The sequence below is a fragment of the Cygnus olor genome, chromosome Z (genome assembly GCF_009769625.2).
Source record: "Cygnus olor isolate bCygOlo1 chromosome Z, bCygOlo1.pri.v2, whole genome shotgun sequence".
Taxonomy (NCBI): domain Eukaryota; kingdom Metazoa; phylum Chordata; class Aves; order Anseriformes; family Anatidae; genus Cygnus; species Cygnus olor.
This window is the reverse complement of record NC_049198.1, coordinates 25019031-25043385: the sequence shown is the minus strand read 5'-3', so window position 1 is coordinate 25043385 and position 24355 is coordinate 25019031. Positions and strand designations below refer to the sequence as shown.

The 24355-nt window shown below is 40.9% G+C and overlaps 1 protein-coding gene across 3 annotated transcripts in view; it reads left to right on the top strand.

The window, feature by feature from the left end:
* PDE8B (phosphodiesterase 8B) overlaps positions 1–24355 on the top strand; it is a 44121-nt gene that overhangs the window by 17611 nt on the left and 2155 nt on the right. Inside the window, exons 8-20 of one of the 3 annotated variants that reach the window (XM_040541226.1) lie at positions 317–405; positions 1067–1127; positions 8846–8897; positions 11939–12016; positions 12904–12980; positions 13960–14097; positions 14918–14963; positions 15388–15523; positions 17460–17658; positions 18267–18484; positions 18939–19074; positions 22076–22243; positions 23822–23951. In XM_040541226.1, coding sequence (XP_040397160.1) covers positions 317–405; positions 1067–1127; positions 8846–8897; positions 11939–12016; positions 12904–12980; positions 13960–14097; positions 14918–14963; positions 15388–15523; positions 17460–17658; positions 18267–18484; positions 18939–19074; positions 22076–22243; positions 23822–23951 — 1528 coding nt within the window. Of the gene's footprint in view, positions 1–316; positions 406–1066; positions 1128–8845; positions 8898–11938; positions 12017–12903; positions 12981–13932; positions 14098–14917; positions 14964–15387; positions 15524–17459; positions 17659–18266; positions 18485–18938; positions 19075–22075; positions 22244–23821; positions 23952–24355 lie in introns of all 3 variants that reach the window. The other 2 variants (XM_040541224.1, XM_040541227.1) reach the window with 2 other exon arrangements.

Sequence of the window (24355 nt, the reverse complement as noted above, 5' to 3'; positions counted from 1 at the left end):
TAAAAACACAAAACACTGTTTTCGTGAGTTGCGTATATTTGACCAGAATTCCGTTCCTCTGATACCTAAACTTCTTTGTAAATATTGGGCACTCTCTCACAAGAGAAATATATGAAAAAATTTTGCACTGTCCTTTGATAAGCAAATATCTGTTAAAGGTGGAACTATGTATTACAACATTTTACACTATTTTAAAAATACAACCATGAAATAATATGTAATTATTTACTATGGAAAGACTATGTAATAATAAGTGAATATTTGACTGCAAGCTAAGTATTCTTAGACGCTGTCTCTGTTATGTATGTTTGCTTAGGAATGGCAAGGGGTTTATTACACAAACAGAAAATCAGGAGACAGTATCCAGCAGCATGTGAGGATAACGCCTGTGATCGGTCAAGGAGGGTAACTAACTTGTACAGAGCACAGTTGCTTTCTGTTTTTTGGGGGGGTCTTTCTTTCTGCTTTCCCTATCTGAGAGTTTGGCGTGAACCTCTATGTATTTAGGAGCAGGGTGATGATAGAACTACCGATTTTAAGCAATGTGGAAAGAATAAGCAAAATTAAGAAGGCCATGTTTTTTACTCATGTTTGTCCATTTTGGTGTCTTCCTACTCTGGCTAAAAGGACTGTAAAATCATAACAATTGGTAGTGTTGCTCATCTAGATACCTAAAAACTGATGTTTAGGCTGATGCTACAATACATTTTTTTATGAAGTTATTCTACAGTATACAAACTGTTAACTGATCAGCTGGAAGGATCATCAGCTAGATGATTCTCTTGTTTTGTGATCATGCTTGTATGTGCTTGCACTTTTACAGTGTATTATGTGTATGTTGCCAAATTATACTCCCAGATGTGCAGGTGAATTCCTGCAGAAGCAAAAGAATCACATATCCTAGGACAAAAACATAGCTATAACACTGGAGTGCTTGTTGCTCAGTCAGCCATTTGGTGTTGGTTTTGGTATCTTGTTTCATAAAAGCATCAAGAATTCAGCTTTAAAAAATAGCAGTGTATCACTACAGTTTGATGTGGTAACAATTGCTTATTTCTGTTGCTAGGAAGATAAGACACTTTGTGTCCCTAAAAAGGCTGCGATGTACTAATGAAAACAACCAGCAGGTACTGTTTTCCTTCCATGTCTTAATTTTCATCACTTTTACTGACTTTGTTTAAGAAATGAATATAGATCACATCCTCTTTGAAAAACATTCTCATATTATCATTGCATGTTGGATCAAGCAGGAAAACTTTTGCATTTGCTTAGCCTTTTTATGCTGGACTATTTTCCTTTTGTAGGGCTGCTGAGTAGAGAATGCCTTTTATTCACTGGAACTTAGATATGACAGTTGAGTCTGTGATATTGTGGAGCAGCACAGACTATAACGCAAAGGGAGTTCAGGGTATTTTTTTCTATAACTGCTCTTGCCAGTCTGATCTGACATACTTAGAGCTGATAATGACCTATGCTCAGCTGTCACAAGGTTTGCAAATGTGTGGTTCTTGAATAAAGTATAAATTGAACAAAACATTGCCTGCAAGTAGGACCTGAGATATCACATACACCACAGAAAGTGTGCTGTGGAGGGGTGTAATCCAAGCCATAGTTCAAAACACCCTCAGTGATCCTCGGCTGCCTTAGGCAAAGTGTCAACAGAGGTGACCCCCTCTATTCAGCTCTGGTGAGGCCACACCTGGAGTTCTGTGTATAGTTCTGCCCACCCCCAGTACAAGAGGGACCTTGGCACATGGGAGAGAGGCCAGCAGAGGGCCACCAAGGTGACGAAGGGACTGGAGCACCTCTCCTATGAGATAAGGCTGAGAGAGCTGGAACTGTTCAGCCTGGAGGCTCAGGGGAATCTCTTCAATGTCTACAAATACCTGAAGGGAAGTCGGTGGTGTACAGTGATGGGATAAGAGGTAATGGGCAAACTACTGTAGGTGTCCCTGCTTGAGCAGGGGGTTGAACCAGGTGACCTCCAGAGGTCTCTTCCACCCTTAGCCATTCAGTGATTCTGTCACCCCAGTGTCTTCAGTCCAGTCACATATCCACCCAAACAGGTTCTGAAACAAATCTGGTGGCATGAGAAGCCGTTCGATGTGATCTACTCCTAGTTCACTCCATCTGAAAGTGGCTCTGAACCAAATGGTTATATTGCATGTTTTGCCTCAAAAATACTTTAGTACGTGGCTTGAAGAGTAAGGAATTCTGGGCTTTTCTGAGCTGAGGATTGAAATCTATCTATGGTCTGTAGAAGTAAGAGGTAGAAAGCAGTATGAGGTAGGAACGTAAAGAGTAGCTGGCAGCATTGTGGAGTGAAGATGTACTTGTGAAACATATTTCCTATCATTTCCATTTTCCTTAAAATCTTGTTTTTTTTAGGGATGGAGTTATGTATCTTGTTTTGTCTAGAATTTTAAATATTCTTTTATCTTTCATGGGGGTAAAGACACTTGTGCATAAAGGTATGTGGAAAGTCACTATAATTTCTAATTGTCCCTTTTTCAGTATAACAAGCCTATAATACATTATTGTAATACATTATTGGAAAACTACTCTTGGAAACAGTTAATAGGTAGTATTCTGTTGGTTGAAACTATGTCCCTTGCACAGGTTTTTGTGCAAGGTAGTATCAAGTCAACTGAGAAATCTTCATAGATTCTGGAAGAACTGAAGCTTTACCATTTAAAAACAAAGCTTGAAGTGTTTTAACCTTACCTTGTATTTTGATCAAAACATATATTTTAGTATTGGCAGCAAGGTATCATTTACAGTAGCACGATTTTAAAAGCGCTCAGCCTGGAGTGCAAGAGATTTTTGTAAAAGAAGTAGTGTCAATGTTACATGTATTTCTTTTTTTTTTAATTCATTAATAAAATGACATAGTTCATATTGTTTCATTTACAGCCGCTTTGACATTGATTTGGAATTGAGATAGCATTTGGTGTTTTTTCTGTAACATGCACACAGCTGAAAGATTGGTGCAGGACAGTGTAAATGTCATACTGTTTATACAAGATCATCAGTGCAAAACAATTGCAGATTTGCAGCCATCTAGGAAAAGCACCAATAGGAATATAGATAAAAGTGCTTTTGTTTTCTGTTTTTAATCTCCCAGTTCTTTGGATTGCTTAAGCCAGTAAGTTTAAGACCAAAATTATAGTAACGTGTCAAAGACCACATTCACACTCTTTATACTGTTGCACTGTTGGAAAGCACCATCAATAAATGCTTTTTAGTATTGAATCATGAGCAGTTATTAGGAAATAAAGCCTGAATCCAATTGGCATGGGCAGCCTTAGGGTTCTGGTGAGCCCAGATTATAAGAACTCCACAGGGTTCTGAACAGAAGTAGAGATCTGCTACAAAGATTAAAGGCCACAACCTAACAGAATGTGTAGTCTATAGAGATTTAAGGTCCTCACCAAAAAAATTAAAAAAATAAAAAAGATAAAAAAAGGTGTGGCCAACAAAACTAAGTGTTTTTTTGCGTTTCTCTTCCATAGTGGAAGTCTCTCCTGTGTGTAGTAAGTACAGTATCAGGTGTTGCGGCATTGAACAGAAAACTCTGACAGTGTCTTGAGGCTTTGGTTTGGTTTCTTACTCATTTTATATGGGTGGTATTGGTGACATGTAAGAATATCTATACAATATTCATAAGACTCCTTACGGTTATTTTTGTAGCGTTACTGGTATGATGGTATTAGTTGTGATCAGTATTTGGACACCACAGGTTACACCCTCTGGTGGCAAAGAGAAGTTCAGTCAAAGAGAAAACATTGTGTAGCTGCCAAGCTCAACCTGAAGTTTGCAGAAAAGCTTCATTTTCTGTAGCAGTTAACAGAACAGACTAAATATCCATTAAAGCTTGATTAAAATTAAAATGAAATTTATCGTTGAATTAGTGACAAAATAGTGTTAATAAAATGGCTCCTGGGGTTTTACATAAGCTATTGAATTTCATTCAGTTAGTTTTGTGGTAGCCTCTATATTTCTAATTCTCAGTAAACTGCAGTATTTTAAGACACAGTACACCATCTTGTTTGAAAAGTCAGGGAAAAGAGGGCAAATGTGTCACTGCGTAGACTTTCTGCATTTGTACAATTGAAATAAATGTTTTTAGGGATTGAAGAATTAAACAGTTAATAGCACTCTGTCTGCATCTAGAGAGTTGAGGTAAGGACCATTATTTGACCACTTGCTGAGATGTAGCCATTTTCCCTGTTCCTAATGCATTGAGGATGTGCTGCCCTTGGGTTAAATGAGACTTTATCAAACAATAATATAGAACAGTCCCAGATGTACGCAAGCCCATCACAGACACTCCTGTTCTTTGGTTTTGTAGCTAGTAATCTCTTCTATTCATTTAGACCTTTCTGGAGTCATCCTCATGTTCTGCTGTAAGGCAGTCCCTTGCTTTCATCTGCCATTTTGTATCAGTACGTTCCTGAAAAATAAATTTATCTCTCCCTTGACAATACAGCAGCTGGGTGAGAAGATCATGTGCCTTCAGGCACTGTAGATTGCTTAGGGTGTGACAGGATGCTGCTTGATTTTTCCACATGGTAGGGCTTGAATAAACCAAATAGCTCAGGCTTGACTTGGCATCTCTTCAGGAGACAGGCCACCTACAAGCGATGAGACTTCAGCAATTCAGCCACAGCTTCTGGTAGTTGAAAGCCTATTGGAAATATCAGAATATCCTGAGCTACTGCTTCTTGCTGAGCCATCTTGTCCTATCCAGATGGTGGTGTCAGTGCTCTTCTTGAAGTTTTAACCTTTTGGCTCTCTGTGGTGTGATCCCGTGCACTGGTGGCAGTACAGACTCTTCATGTTGATGCACTGAAATAAGCCTGTCTGCAGGTAAAGCTGAGGACTAAATGCATGGAAGGATAGCAAGGGGGAAGAGGAGGCAGTAAGACTGCAAAATCTGTAACCCAGAAGGAGTTGAGGGTGATGTTTGTCATCCTGTAAGCAGCACTTGCTCTGCTCCAGGAACATTTGTTCATCCCCCACAGCCCACTCATGGTCATACTGTGCAATTTCCTAAGTAAAATACCATCAGGAGTTTGAGTGATTGAATAGTGTCAGTTATTTCTTTTAGAAAGCTGGCATAGGTTCACAAGTCAGCATGATGGTGTTATATATTGAATTGTGTATGTCTGTGGTCTTTATTGCCAAGAGATCTGAAGATTAAATGAGGCTTCAGTTCTAAAATAAATCAGTCGTTGCATTTAATCACACTTTAAAGAGAAAGTGTTTTGTAATAAAACTCCTTTTATTGTTGTTGTTGTTGATTTTTTTTTTTACCTCTAGCCATGGGGACATCTTAAGCAGTGGAGCAAAAGACCACCACATTTCTTAACACTTAAATATTTCTTATTTTGCAAAACAAATCTGGAAAGACTTTTTTTGTGACAAATACAATATTTGTAAGTTGTTTTTTTTCCTCCATCATTTTTTTCCTCCAGTTCAATTTGTACCCAGCTTTTGTTGATTTTTAAAACTTATTCTCTCAAAAGTACCTTCTGGGGAAAATTAAGCCCATGTGGCAGTCATATGCTTGGTAAATCCTGGAATCCATTTCTGAATACTTGAATCCTAGAACTTTCCTCCACACTAAAAAAAAAAATAGGTTTCTCTTCAGACCAAAGGTAATTCTTTATGTAAGAATAAAAGGAAAACAAACAATGTATTTAGTTATAGGGTGGTAAAATCTGCTATGATTCAAATTTTGATCCAAATTTCTGTTTCACTTCATCAGTGTAATTATAAGTGGCTTGAACTCAATATTCAGACACTGTATACAGGCTTTCAAATATCCTTACATTACTATATATAGTTTCACAGTTAAAAATGTAGACACGTTCTTTGGCATTACTGACAGACTCTCTGAGGAATATCATAGTATTAGAGATTTCAGTATAATCAGAAACCACTGTAAAGAAATTTTCATGGATTTCTGTGCCAGATTTATTACATACAAAAATGAACCATATTAGATTTATGCACAGAAAATAATACATCTCAAACTGTAGTAATTTTTTGTACAGAGGAGATCTATGAATGAGGATTGACTTTCGTGTGACTATTTGTGCGTGCTGAAGCCTGGCTAATGATTAATTCTGCCTTTATGAATCGAGACCTGGAAGGATAGAGTCCTTGTTTGCATGTACATAAATTTATAACGGAGGTGTTATTTCTCTTCTTAAGAGCATATCTGTTCAAGATAAACCATGTAACTACTCTCATAGCTTACCCTACATGTCTCTTTCAGGTCATGGCTACAGAAGGAGTAAGAAAGTATTCATGAATTTATTTATTTATTTATTTTATTGGAGTACTTAGAGGAATGTGCCAAGGTTTTCTTTCAGCTGGGGAACAGAGGTGGATATCCAAGGACTAAATGCAGATCCAGTTTGGGACCAGAATGAGCAGTTCAGATGAGTTGTATCAGTTCATAGAATCACAGAATGGTTTGGGTTGGAAGGGACCTTAAAGACCATTGAATTCAAACCCCCTACCATGGGCAGGGACACCTCCCAGGCAGGGACTAGACTGCTCTAAGCCCCATCCAACCTGGCCTTGAACACTTCCTAGGATGGGGCATTCACAGCTTCTCTGGGCAACCTGTGCCAGTACCTCACCACACCCTGAGTGAAGAATTTCTTCCTTATATCTAATCTAAACCTACCCTCTTTTAGTTTAAAGTCATTCGCCCTTGTCCTATCTCTACACTCCCTGACAAAGAGTCCCTCACCAGCTTTCCTGTAGGCCCCCTTTAGGTACTGGAAGGCCGCAATGAGGTCTCTTCAGAGCCTTCTCTTCTCCAGGCTGAACAGCCAACTCCCTCAGCCTGTCCTTACATGAGAGGTGCTCCAGTCCCTTGATCATCCTCGTGGCCCTGCTCTGGACTCATTCTAATATGTTCGTGTCATTCCTGTGCTGGGGGCCCCAGAGCTGAATGCAGCACTGCAGGTGGGGTCTCACGAGAGCAGAGCAGAGGGGCAGAATCACCTCCCTTGCCCTGTTGGCCACGCTGCTTTTGGTGCAGCCCAGGATACGGTTGGCTTTCTGGGCTGTGAGCACACGTGGCCGGCTCATGTCAAGCTTCTCATCAACCAACATCCCCAGGTCCTCATCAGGGCTGCTCCTCATCAGCCCCATCTCCTCAGGGCTGCTCTCCATCCATTCTCCACCTGCCTGTATTTCACCATATTCACCATATATGATGAGCTTCCACAACCTTACTCTACTGGGACTAGGTGACTTCTGTGAGAATTCCTGCTTGATTTTAAGAGAGGTGTTTAAGCTTTTGAAATGAGTTTTCTGAGGGAAGAATGGTCTCTTGTACTCCTTTGAACACCATTTATATGGAACATTAGTGCATAGTTTCCCTGTCCTTTCTTTAATTCTTATTCAACACAGTAAACCACTCCTGAATTCTGTTTGCTTTCCCTTTCCATTCGCTTCTCTTTCTTTTTCACCCTCTTCATCTCCTGTCCCCAACAGCAAAAAGGAAAACAAGATGGAAGGGGTTCAAGATTGATGGAAAAGAGAATTTGGATAATACCTTTTCTATCTTTCATAAATAATCCCTGTAGCAACTTTACAGCATACTGTGTCTCGTATGGACACAAAGACTGCACAAGTGCAATCTTGCTTTTCTTTACTTTTAACTCATTGGTTGCAACCACAGTTTTGCAACCTAGTGCTTTGCTATAGGCAGGCAGGCAATGGATTTGGTCAAAGGAATGATCCACCATAGGTTGGGTGACTGTACTGAATTCCAAAATGTGATGTGTAATGTAAAATCTGCGAGTGCAGTATTGCACTGTGCTTATTCACCTGAAGTAGATGGTAAATATACTTTCTCTAGTGAGTACAATAAAAAATAAAATAAAATTGTGTTGTTTTTAGTCCTTTTCGGTGTCTTTATTAGCTCTAAGTAAGTCCTGTACTTTTAGAGAGAAGATTTGGGGAACCAAAAGTTCTGTTCAGTTTTTCTATTGACAGCAAAATACTTACTTGCAATCACAAAACAAAGGAATGGGGTAAACTGATCAGCAGGTAATAAACTATCATGTATTGGACAGACTGTGCTTTGGTTTCTGAGCAGGAAGGAAAAGCAAAGAAGCATTTAATCTCCTGTTGTATTACCAAGCAATAGGTGTAAACTTTAAGATGATGGAAAAGTCCTACTTAAATTTTAGGAAAGACTGAAATATCTATCAAAATGTTCAGATGTTTCAGAAGCACAAGCTAATAAGATTTTATATTTAACTTCTTCATTCATGGGAGTGGTTAAAAATTACTTAGAAACAAAGATCTGATGAATAAGACCTATCTGCCCCTTCGTGGCTGGAGTGTTGCTTTTGTAACTGCCCAGTGTATCACTAATTCATGAAAGAGTGCATGCAAACTTAGCTTAGACAGAACCAAGGAAATGGTGTTAAAAATACTTGCAGAGTGCAAAAATGAGTAACATCTTAGGATTATTTTTTTTTCATTTTGCATTTATTCATGGAATCATATGCAATTTGTACTTAAAACTTTATCTAAAATGGAATGTCAGTTCTCTTACAGACATGGGTATTAAACAGCAACTTGCTGTTAGTATTTAAAAGCACTATTGTATCTGTGATTTCCTGCATTGAATGTTTGTTTATTTTCATATTATTTCTCCATGTCTAGTTACACCCAAAGAAGAGTCTTTGAGATTTTTTTAAAATAACTGAACAGAAAATGTTGGTTAAGGACAGTGTTTAATGTAGCCCTTTTTAAACCTTTTTGTGTTCTTTTCCCTTACAAACATGTTTTACTCTTGGTGCATCTTCAGCTCTGCAAGAGTCACCACGATAACAAGTGTACAGGAGACAATTCTCAGTCAGGTTAGACTACTATCATTTACCTTTATACACTTGAATGCTTGAAGTTGTGACCAGGTTCTTTGCTGGTATGATATGTTGTCTCTACCCTCTGTTGAGTCTGTGGTCAGAGAAGATGGACAGTGACTGGTGCCAGCTGCTCAAATGTTGCACAATGATTCGGGCTTGTAACAGTCAACAATAATTTGATCTACCATAGAGATCTCTTGCATTAAGATGCACTGCTCTTCATCGTATTAAAATACCATGTCTGAACTGAAAGCAAGTGTATCTTGTCACTCCTTACTGTCTGAAATAAATGTGGAACTGTGCTGATTTATGCTGTCAGATCTGCCCGAGTGTTTCAAAGTTTAGGACCTGCCAGCAGGGGCTTATTTTGGCCCAGCACGAGGCTAAGAAGTGTGTCTGTAGTGCCCAGGCTACAACTAGTCATGGACAATCAGCATTGAGCATGATGGTGGTGTTGTGATGTGTCTGCACAACCCTTGCTCTGTGTCTCAGGCAGCTTTCCTTACTTGCAGACAGCACATTTAAGATCTCGATCAAAAGCTACCTGCAGAAGTTACTAAAGATAACTTTGGGAAGGAAAGTAAGGGAATAATTACATCTTCCAGTGCTGTGCACTGTTTGGAGTAACAGTTTTCCCTGAAGAAGGAGACACTAAAGGCCAATTTAAAGTTTGTAATGGTCTTCTATTGATCTGACCTAGATGCAGCACTGCTGCCTTCTTCTGAGAGAGCACGTTCTTTCAGTCTGTTACCTTTTAGCACCCAAGACCCTTCCCACATTGAAATACTGGGCAACGTTGCTGTGCATTGTCAGTCAGCTTCTGATTTTCACATACCAAGGGTGTGGGAAGTGACTGCATGACATCCCCTGCTTTTAAAGTAGCGTAAGAGTAGGTAGAAGCATTGGAGAACTTTGTGGTGCAAAATAATAACCACCAGAGAGGGTGGGAGTGGGGCGAAGAGACAATATTTGCAACATACTACTCTAATTGCCAGTGTTGCCATTAGAACTGATCCATGGTGTGTTAAACTGCTCCTGTGTCCTAGTAATAAATGCAGTTTTTCCTTCTCACTCTTCCTGTTCTGGTAGTGGAGTCTGCAGAAAGGGGAAGGTGAGAATGCCCGTGAATTAAGTTGCGGAACACTTGTTACTAGTTAACACGTTGTTACTAGTGTAGTAACGTGCTTTACAAATTGTGGGGAGGCATTTAGATTTGCTCATTATTGTGAGGGATTTCAGCACGACTGGGAAGCCACATCACACAGAGTCACGTTGATGATTTCAAAACAGGCAACCTTAAAGTCACACCTATGTGATGTTGGTTATCCTTCCTGGTGTCCATGGTTATGCTTCAAGAATAAATTCCTAGAACCAGTTTGTGAAGAGGGTAGAAAAATAGCCCATATTGTTCTGTTTGTGGTGTGGTTTGTAACAAATCTGGATGGGGAGACACTCCACTCACCCAGCGTACAGTAAAATTTTATTTAAGTATTACCAACAGAAACTAGTGTGATGTAGAGTAGCTTTTTTGTACCTGAGACTCTCTAGGTGGCACTAGCAAAGTTTCAAACTGGCTAAGCTGGAAGTTTAGGAAGTAACAGAAGGAGAGTTACCTTGTCTGCTACTGCCTCTTGCAGCTATGTTTGTGTGTACGTTTTCTCTCACTCTAGTGCTTTGTGTTAAACTTCTGCAAAAGTTAATGCAGAAAAGGGGTTTAAAAGAGGAGTCCTACTAAACAAATTAATAATATAATTTATCATGACTTAGTGATGCCCAACTGTTATGTATCAACAGAGGAAAAGCCTTCAGTTTCTCCAGTATAACTATAACAAAATTAAAAAGATCCAAACTTTCTTGTAAATATGTGGTAAAGAATTCTTAAGACGGAAACTGCATTCCAGTCATTTTTTAGAATAATCTATTTTTAATTCTGGAAGACTGTATACTAACATTTAGTTTTGTTACAGGCAGGTTTTCTTGAAAAAGGTTACGTGATTTAGCCCTTATATTAAGAATATCAAGTTTATTGTATTTCTGATTCTTCACACAGTGGTTATCTCCCTTTGAAAGCTTTCAGTGATCTCTGATTTTTCAGAGCCATATTGTATACTCTGTGAGTAGACACTGTGGAGATTTTCACAAAGAGGTGCATAGATACAAGGTCGTTGTTTTGAAGCATAAGGGAGAGTGCAGACTGTAATGTTTTGGGGAAAAATGGAATTTTACTGAATCATTTTTGTTGTCATTGTTTAACTGAGGCACTGTCCAGGCATTTATATGAGTTGGTTTCATCTCGCTTTTGCATTTGTCTGGATATTATGATTTCACTTGTTTTTAGTAAATGGAAGTTTCAAGAATGACAGCTTGGTGTGTGGTTATTTTTCACAGCAACTGAATGGATTGGTTTTAATCATTCTCAATATGATGGATTTTTTTTTAACAGTGTACAAACAATTATTGAAATTAAAAGAACAAAAAAATTAAAAGATTAAACCTTGTGCTGGCTTTGTAAGAGTGTTGACTGAGATGGGATTTCTCCTCCTTAGCTAAGTTTCTGAGCAGCTGAACTGACCTTGTTCAGTGTTCAGTGGAGAGCAGAGGGAACTTGCTGGAGGGGTTCAACCTTTCTGCCTTAGGCATCGCTCCTAAAGCAGAATGACCTGCTCTGAGGGTGTGCCCCTCTCTATCCCCATTAACACGAAGGGATCTTTGTCAGCTCCCTTAGGCAAACACAAGCTGAAAGCCTGCTGCTTTTAGGCAGCTAAAGCTAGGTGAAGCGAGTTCCCTGTTCCGTAAGTTTTCTTGCCTTTCTTCCAAAATAGCTTCCCAAGTGACCTTAGGCAAGTTGCTGTAACTTGATGTACTCTGAGTTTATATCTCAGTCCCTTGTTCTGACATGTAGAGATTACAATATTTCCCCCTACTTACATGGTATTGTGAAGATTATTTTATTAATGTTCAGAGTTTTGGATGGAGAAGACTGTAGAAAAATTTATTACTGACACATTTTTAAAGCTTTTGTTTTGTATTTACAGAATCCCATTCCTTCAAATGCAAGAACAGAAGAAAAGACTCAGTTGATGTTAAGTCAATAGCTTCTCAAAGTAGTGATGGTAAGAAAGCAGAAAACTGTCAAGAATAAGGTTAGAAATAAAGAACAGACTTACCACAGGCAATGGAAACACAGAATGAAAGAGGAAGCAGACAGGTTCACAGGTGATAGAACAGAGATTTCTTCAGTGTCTTATAACTTTAAAATTTCTTAATTCTGAATTGCAAAACAGTGCCCCAACATAAGCATCCATGTAGCTGCATGTAGATGCATGGCAGAGCTTGGTGCCTTCATGAGGAGGAGCAGTGGCTCTGCCACAGGATGGAGGGCAGACTGTTAAAGGAGTGCGTGGTGAAGCATCAGGTCCTCCACTAGCAGAAAGCTGCAGGTTCTGCTGCCTAACCAATATTTTGGTTTCATTAGTTTGCGACATGATGGGATTTGTTGCTGTTGGTTACTTGAGAGCAGTACTTCTGCTCCTAGTCCTGTCTGTGACTGCCTGCCAGGCCTGGGATGGTGGTGGCAGAGATTTCTTTCTGCCACAGTAAGCAGTGAGAAGAACAAGTTACAGGGTGCAGTAATGTGTTTCACCAGAGCAGCTGCTTTGCTGAGATGAGAGGAGCGCGTACAGTCACAGGAGAAGCCATGTCTGACAGAAATACATTGGCAAACAAGAGGACAGGGGGAGGTGCTGGGTGTGAAGTTTAGTACAGCTTAAGTATACAGCAAATGGACAGCAGCAGTGAGAGCTGCCTGCAAAGGAGATAGACAACGCTGCAAGAAAATAGTCAGTAAAGCAAGAACTTGCAGGAGGGGAGGTACAGGAGAAATGGGAGTCAAGGCTGGGGTCTGTCATGCTGTTCCCTAATGACAGCCTTTGGCGCTCACTAAAGAATGTCGGATGATTCACACTCTGCAGCATGTAATCAGTGCTCTCTTTAATGCCAGCTCCAAGTTTACAGACCCGACGGAACTCCTCAATGGCAAGGATCCACTCAATGACAATAGAAGCTCCTATCACAAAGGTGAGCCCTGAGCCTTTTGCACAGACTCAGAATTCGTTGTTGCACTTTTAGGGAAAAACATAGTTTGTGGCAGTACAGCCAGGAGTTTACTTTCTATTTAACAGAATATTTAAAGTCAAGACTTTTTTTTTCATAAAACTTTCTGCATCTCATCATCTCATTCCAAGTCCTAGTAATGAAGAAAAAGGTAAAAAAGGGGAAAAGGGTGTCCTTACTAGGTGCTCTGCTTGTGGCAGGAAGAGGAACCTGCTTTGTTGGTCTGCGCATGTGTAGGAGAACATGTACTTTCAGTCTCACCTTGGCTCTTGCCATTGGTATTTATGAGATAGCACGCAGAAGTGGTAGCATCTGCACCACATTCTGTCTCCTGCTTTCCTGCACTCATTTCTTCACCATCTGTGTTACGCAAATTCTTCTATCACAAACCAGCTGCATAATCTATTGTCCCACAAACCATGCTGCCTACCATCTCCCGTCCTCAAACCATTTCCTCTTCTCTCCCCATCTTCTCATCATCAAGCTCTTAACTTTCTAGTACCATGTGCCCATTACAGCAGCTGATTCCTTTCCTTTTCCTTCTCCCCAGTCATAGCCTGCAGTGCCCCTGCAGCAGCTTGTGGATAAAGAAAGGGCTTTAGCCATCTCAGTCCTGGAAGTGCCAGGACCAGTCCTTAGTGCTGCCTTAGTGTCATTGCTGCTTTCCCAGATTGGAGCTGAGACACATTGTGGAAGGCAAAGAAAAGCCATCCTCTTCTCCTTCAACCACAGCCCAGCTGTTGTTGCTCTCTGCCCTTCTTTTTTGCATTGAGAAAATGAATTACACAGGATTTGGGGGAATTACACAGGATTTGGTAAATGGGAAGTAGCATAATCTAGCCAATACTGTTTTGTAGCAAGAAAATAAAAATGTGGTATTCACTCTTCCTTGCCTGCCTCCCTAAACTGCTTTCAGGTTATTAACATAATTAATGCTGCCCAGGAAAACAGCCCCATCACAGTAGCAGAGGCCTTGGACAGAGTTCTGGAAATCTTGCGGACAACAGAACTTTACTCCCCTCAGCTAGGTACCAAAGATGAAGATCCTCACACAAGTGATCTTGTTGGAGGTCTGATGACTGTGAGTAAAATTAGTAGAGATGGAGTTACTGTTACCAGTGTCCTGCATCACAGCTCAGTGCTCTGCTGAGCTAAAATTTCACACGGAATGGGAAGGGGAATTGTAATTCATCATTGTTTCATTTAAGTGTTTTGGCATCTCTACCATCAGTAAGCACTGAGACGTTGTAAGATATGGCTATGTCTGAGTCCATTGGATGCATTCATCCTCATATATAAGTGAACGTGGTCACCACTAGAAACTATATCATCCAATCTGCTTTGTCTCAAGGAGGTACTATTTAGAAAGCCTAGAAACTTAGATGGAATTAGAGGGATTGCTCTACAGCTATTCTACCTGACAACTAGATGACAATAGCAAGAGTAAGTTTTACTTTCATTGGGTTACGACTTTGGCCCCATAAGGGTAGCAAAACTGTCTGCCAGAGACAGACTACCCAGATTTCATCATGGATTACCTCATTTTTTTAACAAACACTGAGCTAATTCTTGTCAAAATAGTGTAAAGGAAATGAAAAATAAATGATGGTGGTTAATGTGAATGATGAAATGGTGCAGGTGCCAATAAAAGGGTCAAGGAGGGCAGTACACTGTATGGTTAGTAATATCCTTTCTGGAGATCTCATACTAGTGTCCCTTGAAACCTTTCACATCTGTTTTGAAATACTTTAAAATATGGATGGTGTTTATAGTGCTACAGTAGGAGCAGTACTTTCAGTATCCAGGAAAAGGACCTACAGAGAAAATGTAGGTAATGTTTTTACAAATGATGCATGGGTGCTGTTTCTGCCTTAAGCTTATAATAGACTTGTTTATTTCAGGATGGCTTGAGAAGACTGTCAGGAAATGAGTATATGTTTTCTAAGAGTAAGCCTCCATTTTAAAATTTTCTTTGTATGTTATTCCATTTGTGGATGCTAGTGACATAGAACTTCATGCTAATTTGCAGTGAAATGTTTGTCTTTGGAAATGGTCATCTAAGTGACTGGAGAACAAGTGCTGTACTGCCTCAATTTTGGAGCTGAAGCAGATTCAAATAATTAAAATAATGCATTTCAAAAGGTAGAAAATCAGACCAGAAAATAATTAAATTGTCATTCAAAGAGATGTTCACTGATCTTTCTGGTTTATTTCCAAATCATTGATAACCATATAATATTACAGGCTTTTACAGACTTTTTCATGTAAGAGAAAGAGTTGTTTTTCTTTAAAAGAGTTGTTTTCTAAACTGAATTCTGCATGTTAAAAAAAAATCCATAAATGCTGTAATTGCCAAATTCCATTTCAACAGATATGAACCTGAGCCATAGTCACCTTTCAGTGCCAAATACCATCAGTGATGTTCCACCTTGTATTGCACAGCTCCTGGATAATGAGGAAAGCTGGGACTTCAATATTTTTGAATTGGAAGCTGTTACAAATAAAAGGTACCTGACTCCTTTTCCTGGGTGCTTGTAAAAATGTTGCTGAGGCTCTGTAGCTGAAAGTGCTCTGCTCTGGAAAAAGTAAAGAAAGACACTGCAAGTCTGTGAGAGCTGCCTTCCTGGTTTTTGTGTGTGCTCAGTTGTATGCATTGATATCCCACTTAGAAGCCAGGCACACACCAGGGTCAAGATGCATGTGCAGGCCATGGAGAACCCTGTGCAGTCTGTTCCCTTTCCTGACAGCATCTCCAGCCCTCCAAGATTGCTTCCTGTTCAATTTCTACCTTGTTTGACTCCCATCTGCTCTACTCAGGTCACACTGTTTGGCACAGTCTAGTGTTGTTACATTCTGTACGTCTCAATGATGCCCTTTTACTTAGTGCTGCGCAAGTGGTCAGGCTGGAAAAAACAAACCTCTCCCCTCCATCAACTCACTCACCCTATGATTTTGTAAGCTGCGAGGCAACTGTGGCTTTTGATTATAGGAGTAAAAAACCGGGATGAAGGATAAGCCAGCGACAGGATCAAGGGCCTGAGATTTTGAAAGATAATGAAAGAAGGCATCAGGAGATTTGATGTCATGCAGCCCACAAAAAAAAACATGTTATTCAGAGTGAAAAGTGATTTTCATTCCAAGATGCAAGTGATTGGGAAGACTACTGAGTCTCTTGTACTCTGTTTAAAGAAAGTAGCCATTGTCTGAATTTGCATTTGCCTGTTTTTAATTTGCAGATGTTGGCTTTACTGTGTCACACACTGGCTCATCGCTCCCCTGCCCAGCATTACATTCACTAGACCTCAAATTCCCTCACCATCTGGGAGATAGCTGCTGGTACAGGGAGGCCAGGCAGAAGGCTGGGTTGGTTCCAGCACACAGTTACCAGCCTCTGCCATTACTGGCCATGGTCCCCAGGAACATCCTGTCATTCATCTCTGCACTGCTCTCTGATCTCTAGCATCTTCCCCTGCTTCCAGGATCTTTCCTCCAGCCAGAATCTTCACCCACTTCTTTCCAGACCCCCTTCTTCTTTCCAAGACCAATGCTGTTTTTGGGGAACCACAGTCTTTCATCACTAGCTCTTTTTTTCAGCTGCTGGTTTTCCCAGTTTAACTAACCTCTATGTAGAAGCACAGCATGCCAACAGCCTCCTAACTGGTGGCTTTGTCTCGTGCCTCTTCATTAGCTGAAGGGTTCAGGACATGCCACTTCTGTTTAGTCCATCCCATACAACTTGAAGCTAGAGAGTGTGTGGCTTTTGGTGTTGTGTTTGTTTGGAAAAAGGCTGGCAGGCTCCTGTCTCCGTTCTAGAAAGTGGTCCAGTCCTCCTAAGCTGGAGCAGGTTATGTGAACTAGTGACCTGATGCTAACAACTTCCCCAAGAAGCATCGATATGCTTTGTGTATTGCCAGCTTCAAATATTCAGGAAGTAGGAATCTGTACTCCTGAAGTCCTAAGATTATTTGAACCCGTAAATGTTTGGCACTTTGTCGTTTATGCCTTGGTCGCCTTTAAGATGTGCCTGTGTAGTGTACAAAGTGTGCTGTTTCTCCTCAAAAGAAAAGGTATTTTTGAATGGTTGACAGATAATCAAAACTCAAAAGAACTGGGCTTTTAAGCATTTTTTTTTTATTTGTGGCTTCTTGAAGGCTAAGATAAAATCATAGGAATTGGTGAAGCTATAATGGAACTGTGCCATTTCTGCAAAATGTATTAAGTCTGAAAGGATGGTAAAAGTAGTAGTTTGTAACCTTGACTATTTAGAGACTATGGAGTCTGGCCAGGCTGTTTAGAGATTATAGATGTGCGATAAAAATGTTTCATATTCCTCCCACCTTTTATTTCTAAGGTCTTGTTGGTTTCTTTGAAGAAAACATCGTTCTTTAAAACTGTAGAAGTTCCTCTTTCACAGCAGTGCTATTTTCTAACGTTGTTTTCTAGGCCATTAGTCTATTTGGGCTTGAAAGTTTTTGGCCGGTTTGGGGTCTCTGAGTTTTTAAACTGCTCGGAAGCAACACTGCGAGCGTGGCTGCAGGTGATTGAAGCCAACTACCACTCCTCCAACTCCTACCACAACTCCACGCACGCAGCCGATGTCCTGCATGCTACTGCCTTCTTTCTGGGGAAGGAGAGAGTGAAGGTAAAGCTGTCACCTGGGAGCTCTTTGGGCTGGGATTTTGGTGTGTTTGCTCAGGTGTCACTCTGGAGTGCCATTTTGTATGTGTCATCCAGCCACATGTTTGCTTAAATAATGGCGCTGGCTTCATCAAGTTGCTCTGCCCTTGAGGTCTTTTCCTGTCATGCCTGCAACCCACACAGTTTCTCTGAAGTAAGGAGTTTGCACTTGTAGCTAGCAACAATAGGGGAAAAAATCTTTTCTATCTGGTGGTAGTTGACTGTTAGTTCTTTGTAAGCTTTGCCAAACATACAAGGTCTGTAGAGTGGAGTCAGAGCAGAGTCATTCAGAAAAATGCACCGAGTGGAAGAACACCTCAAAGAGGACCTAAAGCAAAGACATTGCTTAGGTGACAGCACAATAAAAAGCTTCATTAATGAAGCAGGGTTTGGGTGAGGTTGGGAGGGGGTTTTGTACTAGGTAATCCATGTGCACAGTCAGTGGAAAATGATCACAAGGAGGTAGGGTCCCTACACTCAAGCTTACAGTTGCATATTTGTGGGTACACAGAAATGAGGAGAAATTGGTTTATTTTAATTTTTCTGATACGTCATGATCTCTCTCTTCTGTAGGGAAGCCTTGACCACTTAGACGAGGTGGCTGCATTAATAGCAGCCACCATTCATGATGTAGATCACCCTGGACGGACCAACTCTTTCCTGTGCAATGCAGGCAGTGAATTAGCTGTCCTCTACAATGACACTGCTGTGTTAGAGAGCCATCACACGGCACTGGCATTTCAGCTTACAGCTAAAGACAGCAAATGCAACATTTTCAAGAACATTGATAGGTGGGTTTGCTGGAGAGGGGGAGCATGTGTGTGTGTTTGTGTGAACTGGTTGCTTCAGGATTTTAGTTCGGGGCCAATCGAGAGCCTACCTTCTGAACCAGGAAATATAATTTGAATTGATACATTAAATATTTAACCTCTTCCAGAATCCTATGTAAACATTATTTTTAAAAAGGCTGTGATATTTTTCCCCGCCCTGTGTTCTGTGTTTTGAGGCATCCAAGTTTTGTATCGCTAGGAAGCATGTAAAGATAGTTGCTAACGTTTTATGCACTGCATTGGCATGGCCCGGTTGGCAGCCTGTCCTCCAGCCAGACCTTTCATAACGATGAGGTGCCTACTCCATGTGGATGGGCCCACGAGCTGTGTTTTGCAGTGCTGCCTGGGAAGGAACAAGGAAAGGATAGCTTTCTGTCCAGCAGGCTTGTGAGCAAGAACTACTTTTCTTCCCTAGAAATCACTATCGGACATTGCGCCAGGCCATTATTGATATGGTTTTGGCGACAGAGATGACAAAGCACTTTGAGCACGTGAACAAATTTGTGAACAGCATCAACAAGCCGATGGCATCTGAGGAGACCAGCTCACATGTAAGTGCCTTCAGGACTTTATGCCTCTGGGCATTTCAGTGAAGTTCTTCCCAGACAACTTTAAGTATCATTTTCATTTGCATTGTGGTAATGCCCAACACAATTCACAATAGGATTTATGACCTCACACCTCAAAGTGTGAAGAAATACCTCCTTAAGCTTTCTATGTCTGGGCTCTGCCTTTAGCTCATTTAAACACCTGCATTTTTATAAGCCTTGTTTTCAAAGCTATTTTGTGTTCATAAAACGTGGAAGTAGATGCTTTTGTATATGCAATACTCTGTGCAGGAAGCCAGGTCAGCACCTGTGCCTGCGGTCGCGCCTCTGAGCAGTGGGATTTGCCTAAGCTTGGGGCTATGACTGAGGAAACTGCATAGTTTTGTTCCTCTGTGATCGGAAGGAACAACTCTGTTGTTTCCTGAGATATCTCCACCCCAGCCCCATTCCTGATGGCACCAAAAGATATCATGGCCATTATTCCTGTCAGTTACATGCACCCTAGTGCTCCATAACCAGCCAGAGCATTCTTCATGAGATACCTCTGTGTTTCCCATCCCAGGCCCCTCTTCACCTTCTTTTGTTGCTTCTGAAAGTCAAATGCTCAGCATCTGACAGGGTTCTCTACAGCAGTGTTACCTAAAGAAAGGTTATCTTATCACTACTTAGTGATAATAGTGCTTTATTACAAGCACACACACACACACACACACAAAATCAGATCAAAATGAAGTTCAATGGTACTAAAAAATAAAAGTGTCTTCTGTTAGTTCTCCACAACTCAACCTTTTGCTCTGTAGATTGACATGGATACAGAAACCAATCAGGACTGGTGGGGCTTATGACTTTTGGGGCAGCACCATGTCAGTTAACTGACCTGCCCTAGGGACTACTGAGCTCCATTCTCCTGGCAGTTTGAGCTAGAAATCACAAATGCAGCAGAACTTCACTGGCTCTGTGGGCACTTTGTATTGTTACTCCCCAGCACTTCCATCTCCAGACGGCTCGCTGTATGTGGAACGGGGTCTGAATTTGCCTGATCTATCCTCAGTGCCAGCACTCCCACGGGACAGAGGGATGTGGTTTGGGCACCAGTGGGGGCCTCGCACAGTGCTCCCATCCTGACACCTCAGGAGAGTATTTCATGGGTTTGCCCTCATGTACTGGCAAAGACAGGACAGCAGAGATCCCACTTCAGTTCAAAGTACACAGGAAAGTAACACCCACATCAGCATGCTTCACTGTGTAGAATTAGCTGCTTTCAGCTTTCCCTGCCTGTACTTACCTGTGGGCCAGACAGCCACTTGCTCTGGGCCCAGCAATTACTGAAATGCCCTCTGAAGTGGCACAGGGAAATCTGCGCTCTCGAACATCATTTCTCCCTCTGACAGGTTGTTTTCTGAGTTGCTTCCTCCACCGCCCCCATTTTGAAACCTCTTGTGTTCTGGCATCCCTGCCTTGCACTGTAGGACTTAGATTCACAAGTCTCGCTGAAACCACAGTGTTTCCAAGCTCTGGATGCATTTTTTGGGAATCTCACTTTTATCACGTGCATTTGTTCTAGCAGTTGCTAAAGAGCTTGTAAATGTTCTCCATATGTTCTATTGCAACCATTATTTTTTAGCTACAGAAAACGTTTTCTTTGATTCATTCTCCTTTATCTTACCGTCTTCTGGCAGAGGCTATTTCAAAACTTACAGGAGTTGTGGAGTAATAAAAGTGCAGCACAAATCACATGTATTACAGATTTGTTTTTTTCAGTAATATTAGGTTGTTCTGTTCCTTATTGTTAATGGTGGCTCTTCCTATTTTTGATCTTGAACAGCAGTTTAGGAACAGGTCTAATCTGGCAGCTCGTTCTGGGCTACCCATGCTGAAAAATATTAACTGTTAAACATAAAGTTAGAAGATTAATGCCTGAATTGGCAAGAGTCACTACAAAATATCTGCCCATAAACCTTCAAAGACATTAATTTAGCAGTGGTGGTAAAAAGTATTTATGTTCAATTTTTGACTAAGAGTTGAATTTAGCAGTGAAGGGAGGCCATAATTACACAAATATATTATTTTGAGAATAGTGTTAATGCCATGTTGAGCTGAGGTGAATGCTTTTTATTACTCAATAAGGAATATAATATACCTGTGCCCTTCTTTAAACTATTCAAGACCCAGATGATGTCACAGCAGACTTGTCACAAATACTCCGTTCTTTGCACGCGTTCTCCATAGTGGTGAGTAAGTAGTTCAGCATTTGAGCAGTTCAGCAGAGCAAGCAGAGACATTCTGGAGTCAGTATGCCACTCCTGTATTTTCCTACTGTTTATCTCCTAGATTAGCTGATACATAATTTTAGCTGGTAGCAAAGACCAACAAGTATTCCAGGCCTAGGGTACAAAATCCAGCACAAAAATGGTAAAATTAATTGAAAACATAATGGAACTGAATAGCATATACTTGCTTTTCTGCCTCTATTAAGAGACATCAGTTGTGCAAATCAAATCACCACTTTGTGCCTGCTTCAGTTTTCTCATCTGTGAATGAAAAACTGAAAATTGAACTGTAAAAGCTCACCTAAATGAAGCAGTCCCCTACCACTCCTGCACCAAAGTTTTAAACACTTAGCAGTGATGATGCTGGTTTATCAGCCTGCAGTTTGTGGATGACTCCTCCACCCTGGTCCTGTTCCCTAAAGGCAAGGCTGGGATGCAGAGAAGGGTAACCTACCCTAGCTGATAAGAAGCTGTGACTGCTGTTTCACAAACTTTGCTATTAATGCTGAGAATCTCCCCAGCTGCCATGTGGTGGCACTACCATTAGCAACTTCACACAGCTGCTGTTCTCAGCCACCACTTTCTCCTCCAGCTTCCCAGTACTCTGCGTGGAATGAGAAGGCATCAGACTGGGTGCCCACTTACTGTATAAGCCCTGCAGAGCTAATAATGATGCATTTACTTCTGATAGCAGGGATGCTGGCCACCAGCCCTCATAACCAACTCTATTGCAGAGTGAAGGCAGCGACTGTGAACGTACAGCCAACATAAAGAATTTTCCAGATAACCAAACACTGATCAAGCGCATGATGATCAAGTGTGCAGATGTAGCAAATCCGTGTCGCCCCCTAGAGCTATGTATTGAATGGGCAGGGAGGATTTCAGAAGAGTATTTTGCACAGGTGCGTATAGTTTTATCATTTGATTATTATATTATTTAAGAAAGTGCATGTCAGCTGGTCTGCTGTTCTACATGGAGTCTTCCTTGTATCAGCAGAAGCATAATTTTATTCCCCAGTCAGAATGGGAACTGTTCATGCAGAAGAATTTTCTACCATCAAAGCTAGCCAGTTTGCTTACTGGGAAGCTTGTAGTACAGAATGGTAGAAAGGTTGTACACCTTTAGTTTTCTCCATCTAAATGAAACAAAGTGACTTGACCACTTCGCAAATTTATTTGGCTAATACTCAATCACCATCACTGTTCTAGCTTCTAGTTCCAATCAATACCTCCCCTGAACAGAGCTTGAAAAGCGATTCCATGTCTGATGAGCCCCTCAACTGAATCATTGGGCTGGCCCTTCCTCTTTGAAGATGGTACCTGAACGTTCACTACAGTAGGCAGATGGTGGAGCAGCTCAGTACTGCAGAAAAATGCTTATCACATGGGACCCTGAAGAACAGAACTGGAAGCACAACATCCTTTCTTAAAACTCAGTTTTTCTAACACAAACAGAGCAATGCCTTTAAAGTGAAACACTCTTCTAGTTATTTGAACAACTCAAAGTTTCTTAGCTTTTATTTGCCACTAATGGTATGAAAATCTGCAGTTTGGGTTCAAAAGACAGGTGGGTGTTCCTAGTATGCTTCCCATCCAAATTCAGATAAGAGAGACAATTTTTACTGGGAAAAAACAAACAAACAAAAAAAAAACTTGTAGATATCTTGTGCATATCTTTAATTTCATTTCAATCCTTGTGAATAATTTTGCTCACTTGCTGAGTAAGATCAAGGATCACTTAGGACATGCCTCCCCAGCAGTGAAGGTATCATGCAAGCAGTCAAGCTGTTTTTAAATTGCCAACCTTGGGCACTAGCCTACCTGCAGCAAGACGAGGTGCTGAGAACTGCTCATTCACCTCACCTGGTAATTTTGGGACTGCTTTGCTGCCACTTCCAGCATTAGATGCTGCCTAAACTACTTCAAATGTATGTTGTAAATAAAATCCTATTGAGTTGGTTGGCTCTTCCAACATATTGATAGCAACACAATCAGCCCTCTTCCATTTGTGGGCACATAGTTGAAGGACATACTCTGACTTCTGTTATTCTTTTAATATAATACAAGCAGAGAGAGTAGAGACAGCAACATCCCTCTTACTTAAAAGATAAATGGTTTGGAACAGCCACCAGAGCTATGGAAAAGACAAGTCTGACTCTGTCCTCTGCTAGAGGACTCTGAAAGTCCGGTTTCCAATTTTGGCTGGTGTGCCCTAATCACCAGGTTATGGCATTCTGTCTCACTGGAACTAAGAACAGTCGCAGCAGTGCAGTAACAGAGTACTTGTGAAAGGGAAGAGATGTTGATTTCAGTCCCTGTTGCAGAGGAAATAAAGCACAGGAAGCTAAGGCCATTTACCTCTGGGGTTCTGAGTTTTGTCTCAAGCCTCCTGCTGCAATTCATCTAATCCCCAGGCCTTTGCCATTCTAACATGAAAGCCAGCAAAGCTTCAGGGGCTAACTGGAGTTTTGTTTTCTTAGACTGATGAAGAGAAGAGACAGGGTCTGCCTGTTGTAATGCCAGTTTTTGATAGAAACACCTGCAGCATCCCCAAGTCTCAGATTTCCTTCATTGATTATTTTATAACAGACATGTTTGATGCATGGGATGGTAAGTAGTTCTGCTTCTTCTTCCTTGCAGACTAAAAATGAAAAAACTCAAGCTGGCCATTAGTCCATTTTTCTCAGGGGCAATACCTGTATTCAGTACAGCACAGGATCTAAAGAATGATGCTGTTGAATCTGGTTTCTTCCACCGTACAGTGAAACACTTCCCACTTTGCAAAAGCTGAGTACTTACCACTCTATGTAAAGAAGGAAGGAGCAGTGGCTTAAAGTAAGCTTTTTCTGTCTAGGTCTTTCGCTCCTTTAACAACGTATTTCTTCTGTAAAGCAGAAACTGAGATCACAGTGGTTGCGTGCTAGGCTTAATTGGCTGAACTCAACATACTTTAAGAAATGGATTTGCTTGAAAGAAAGACTGAAAAAAAATCTTTCCCCTTTTAGTATTCATTA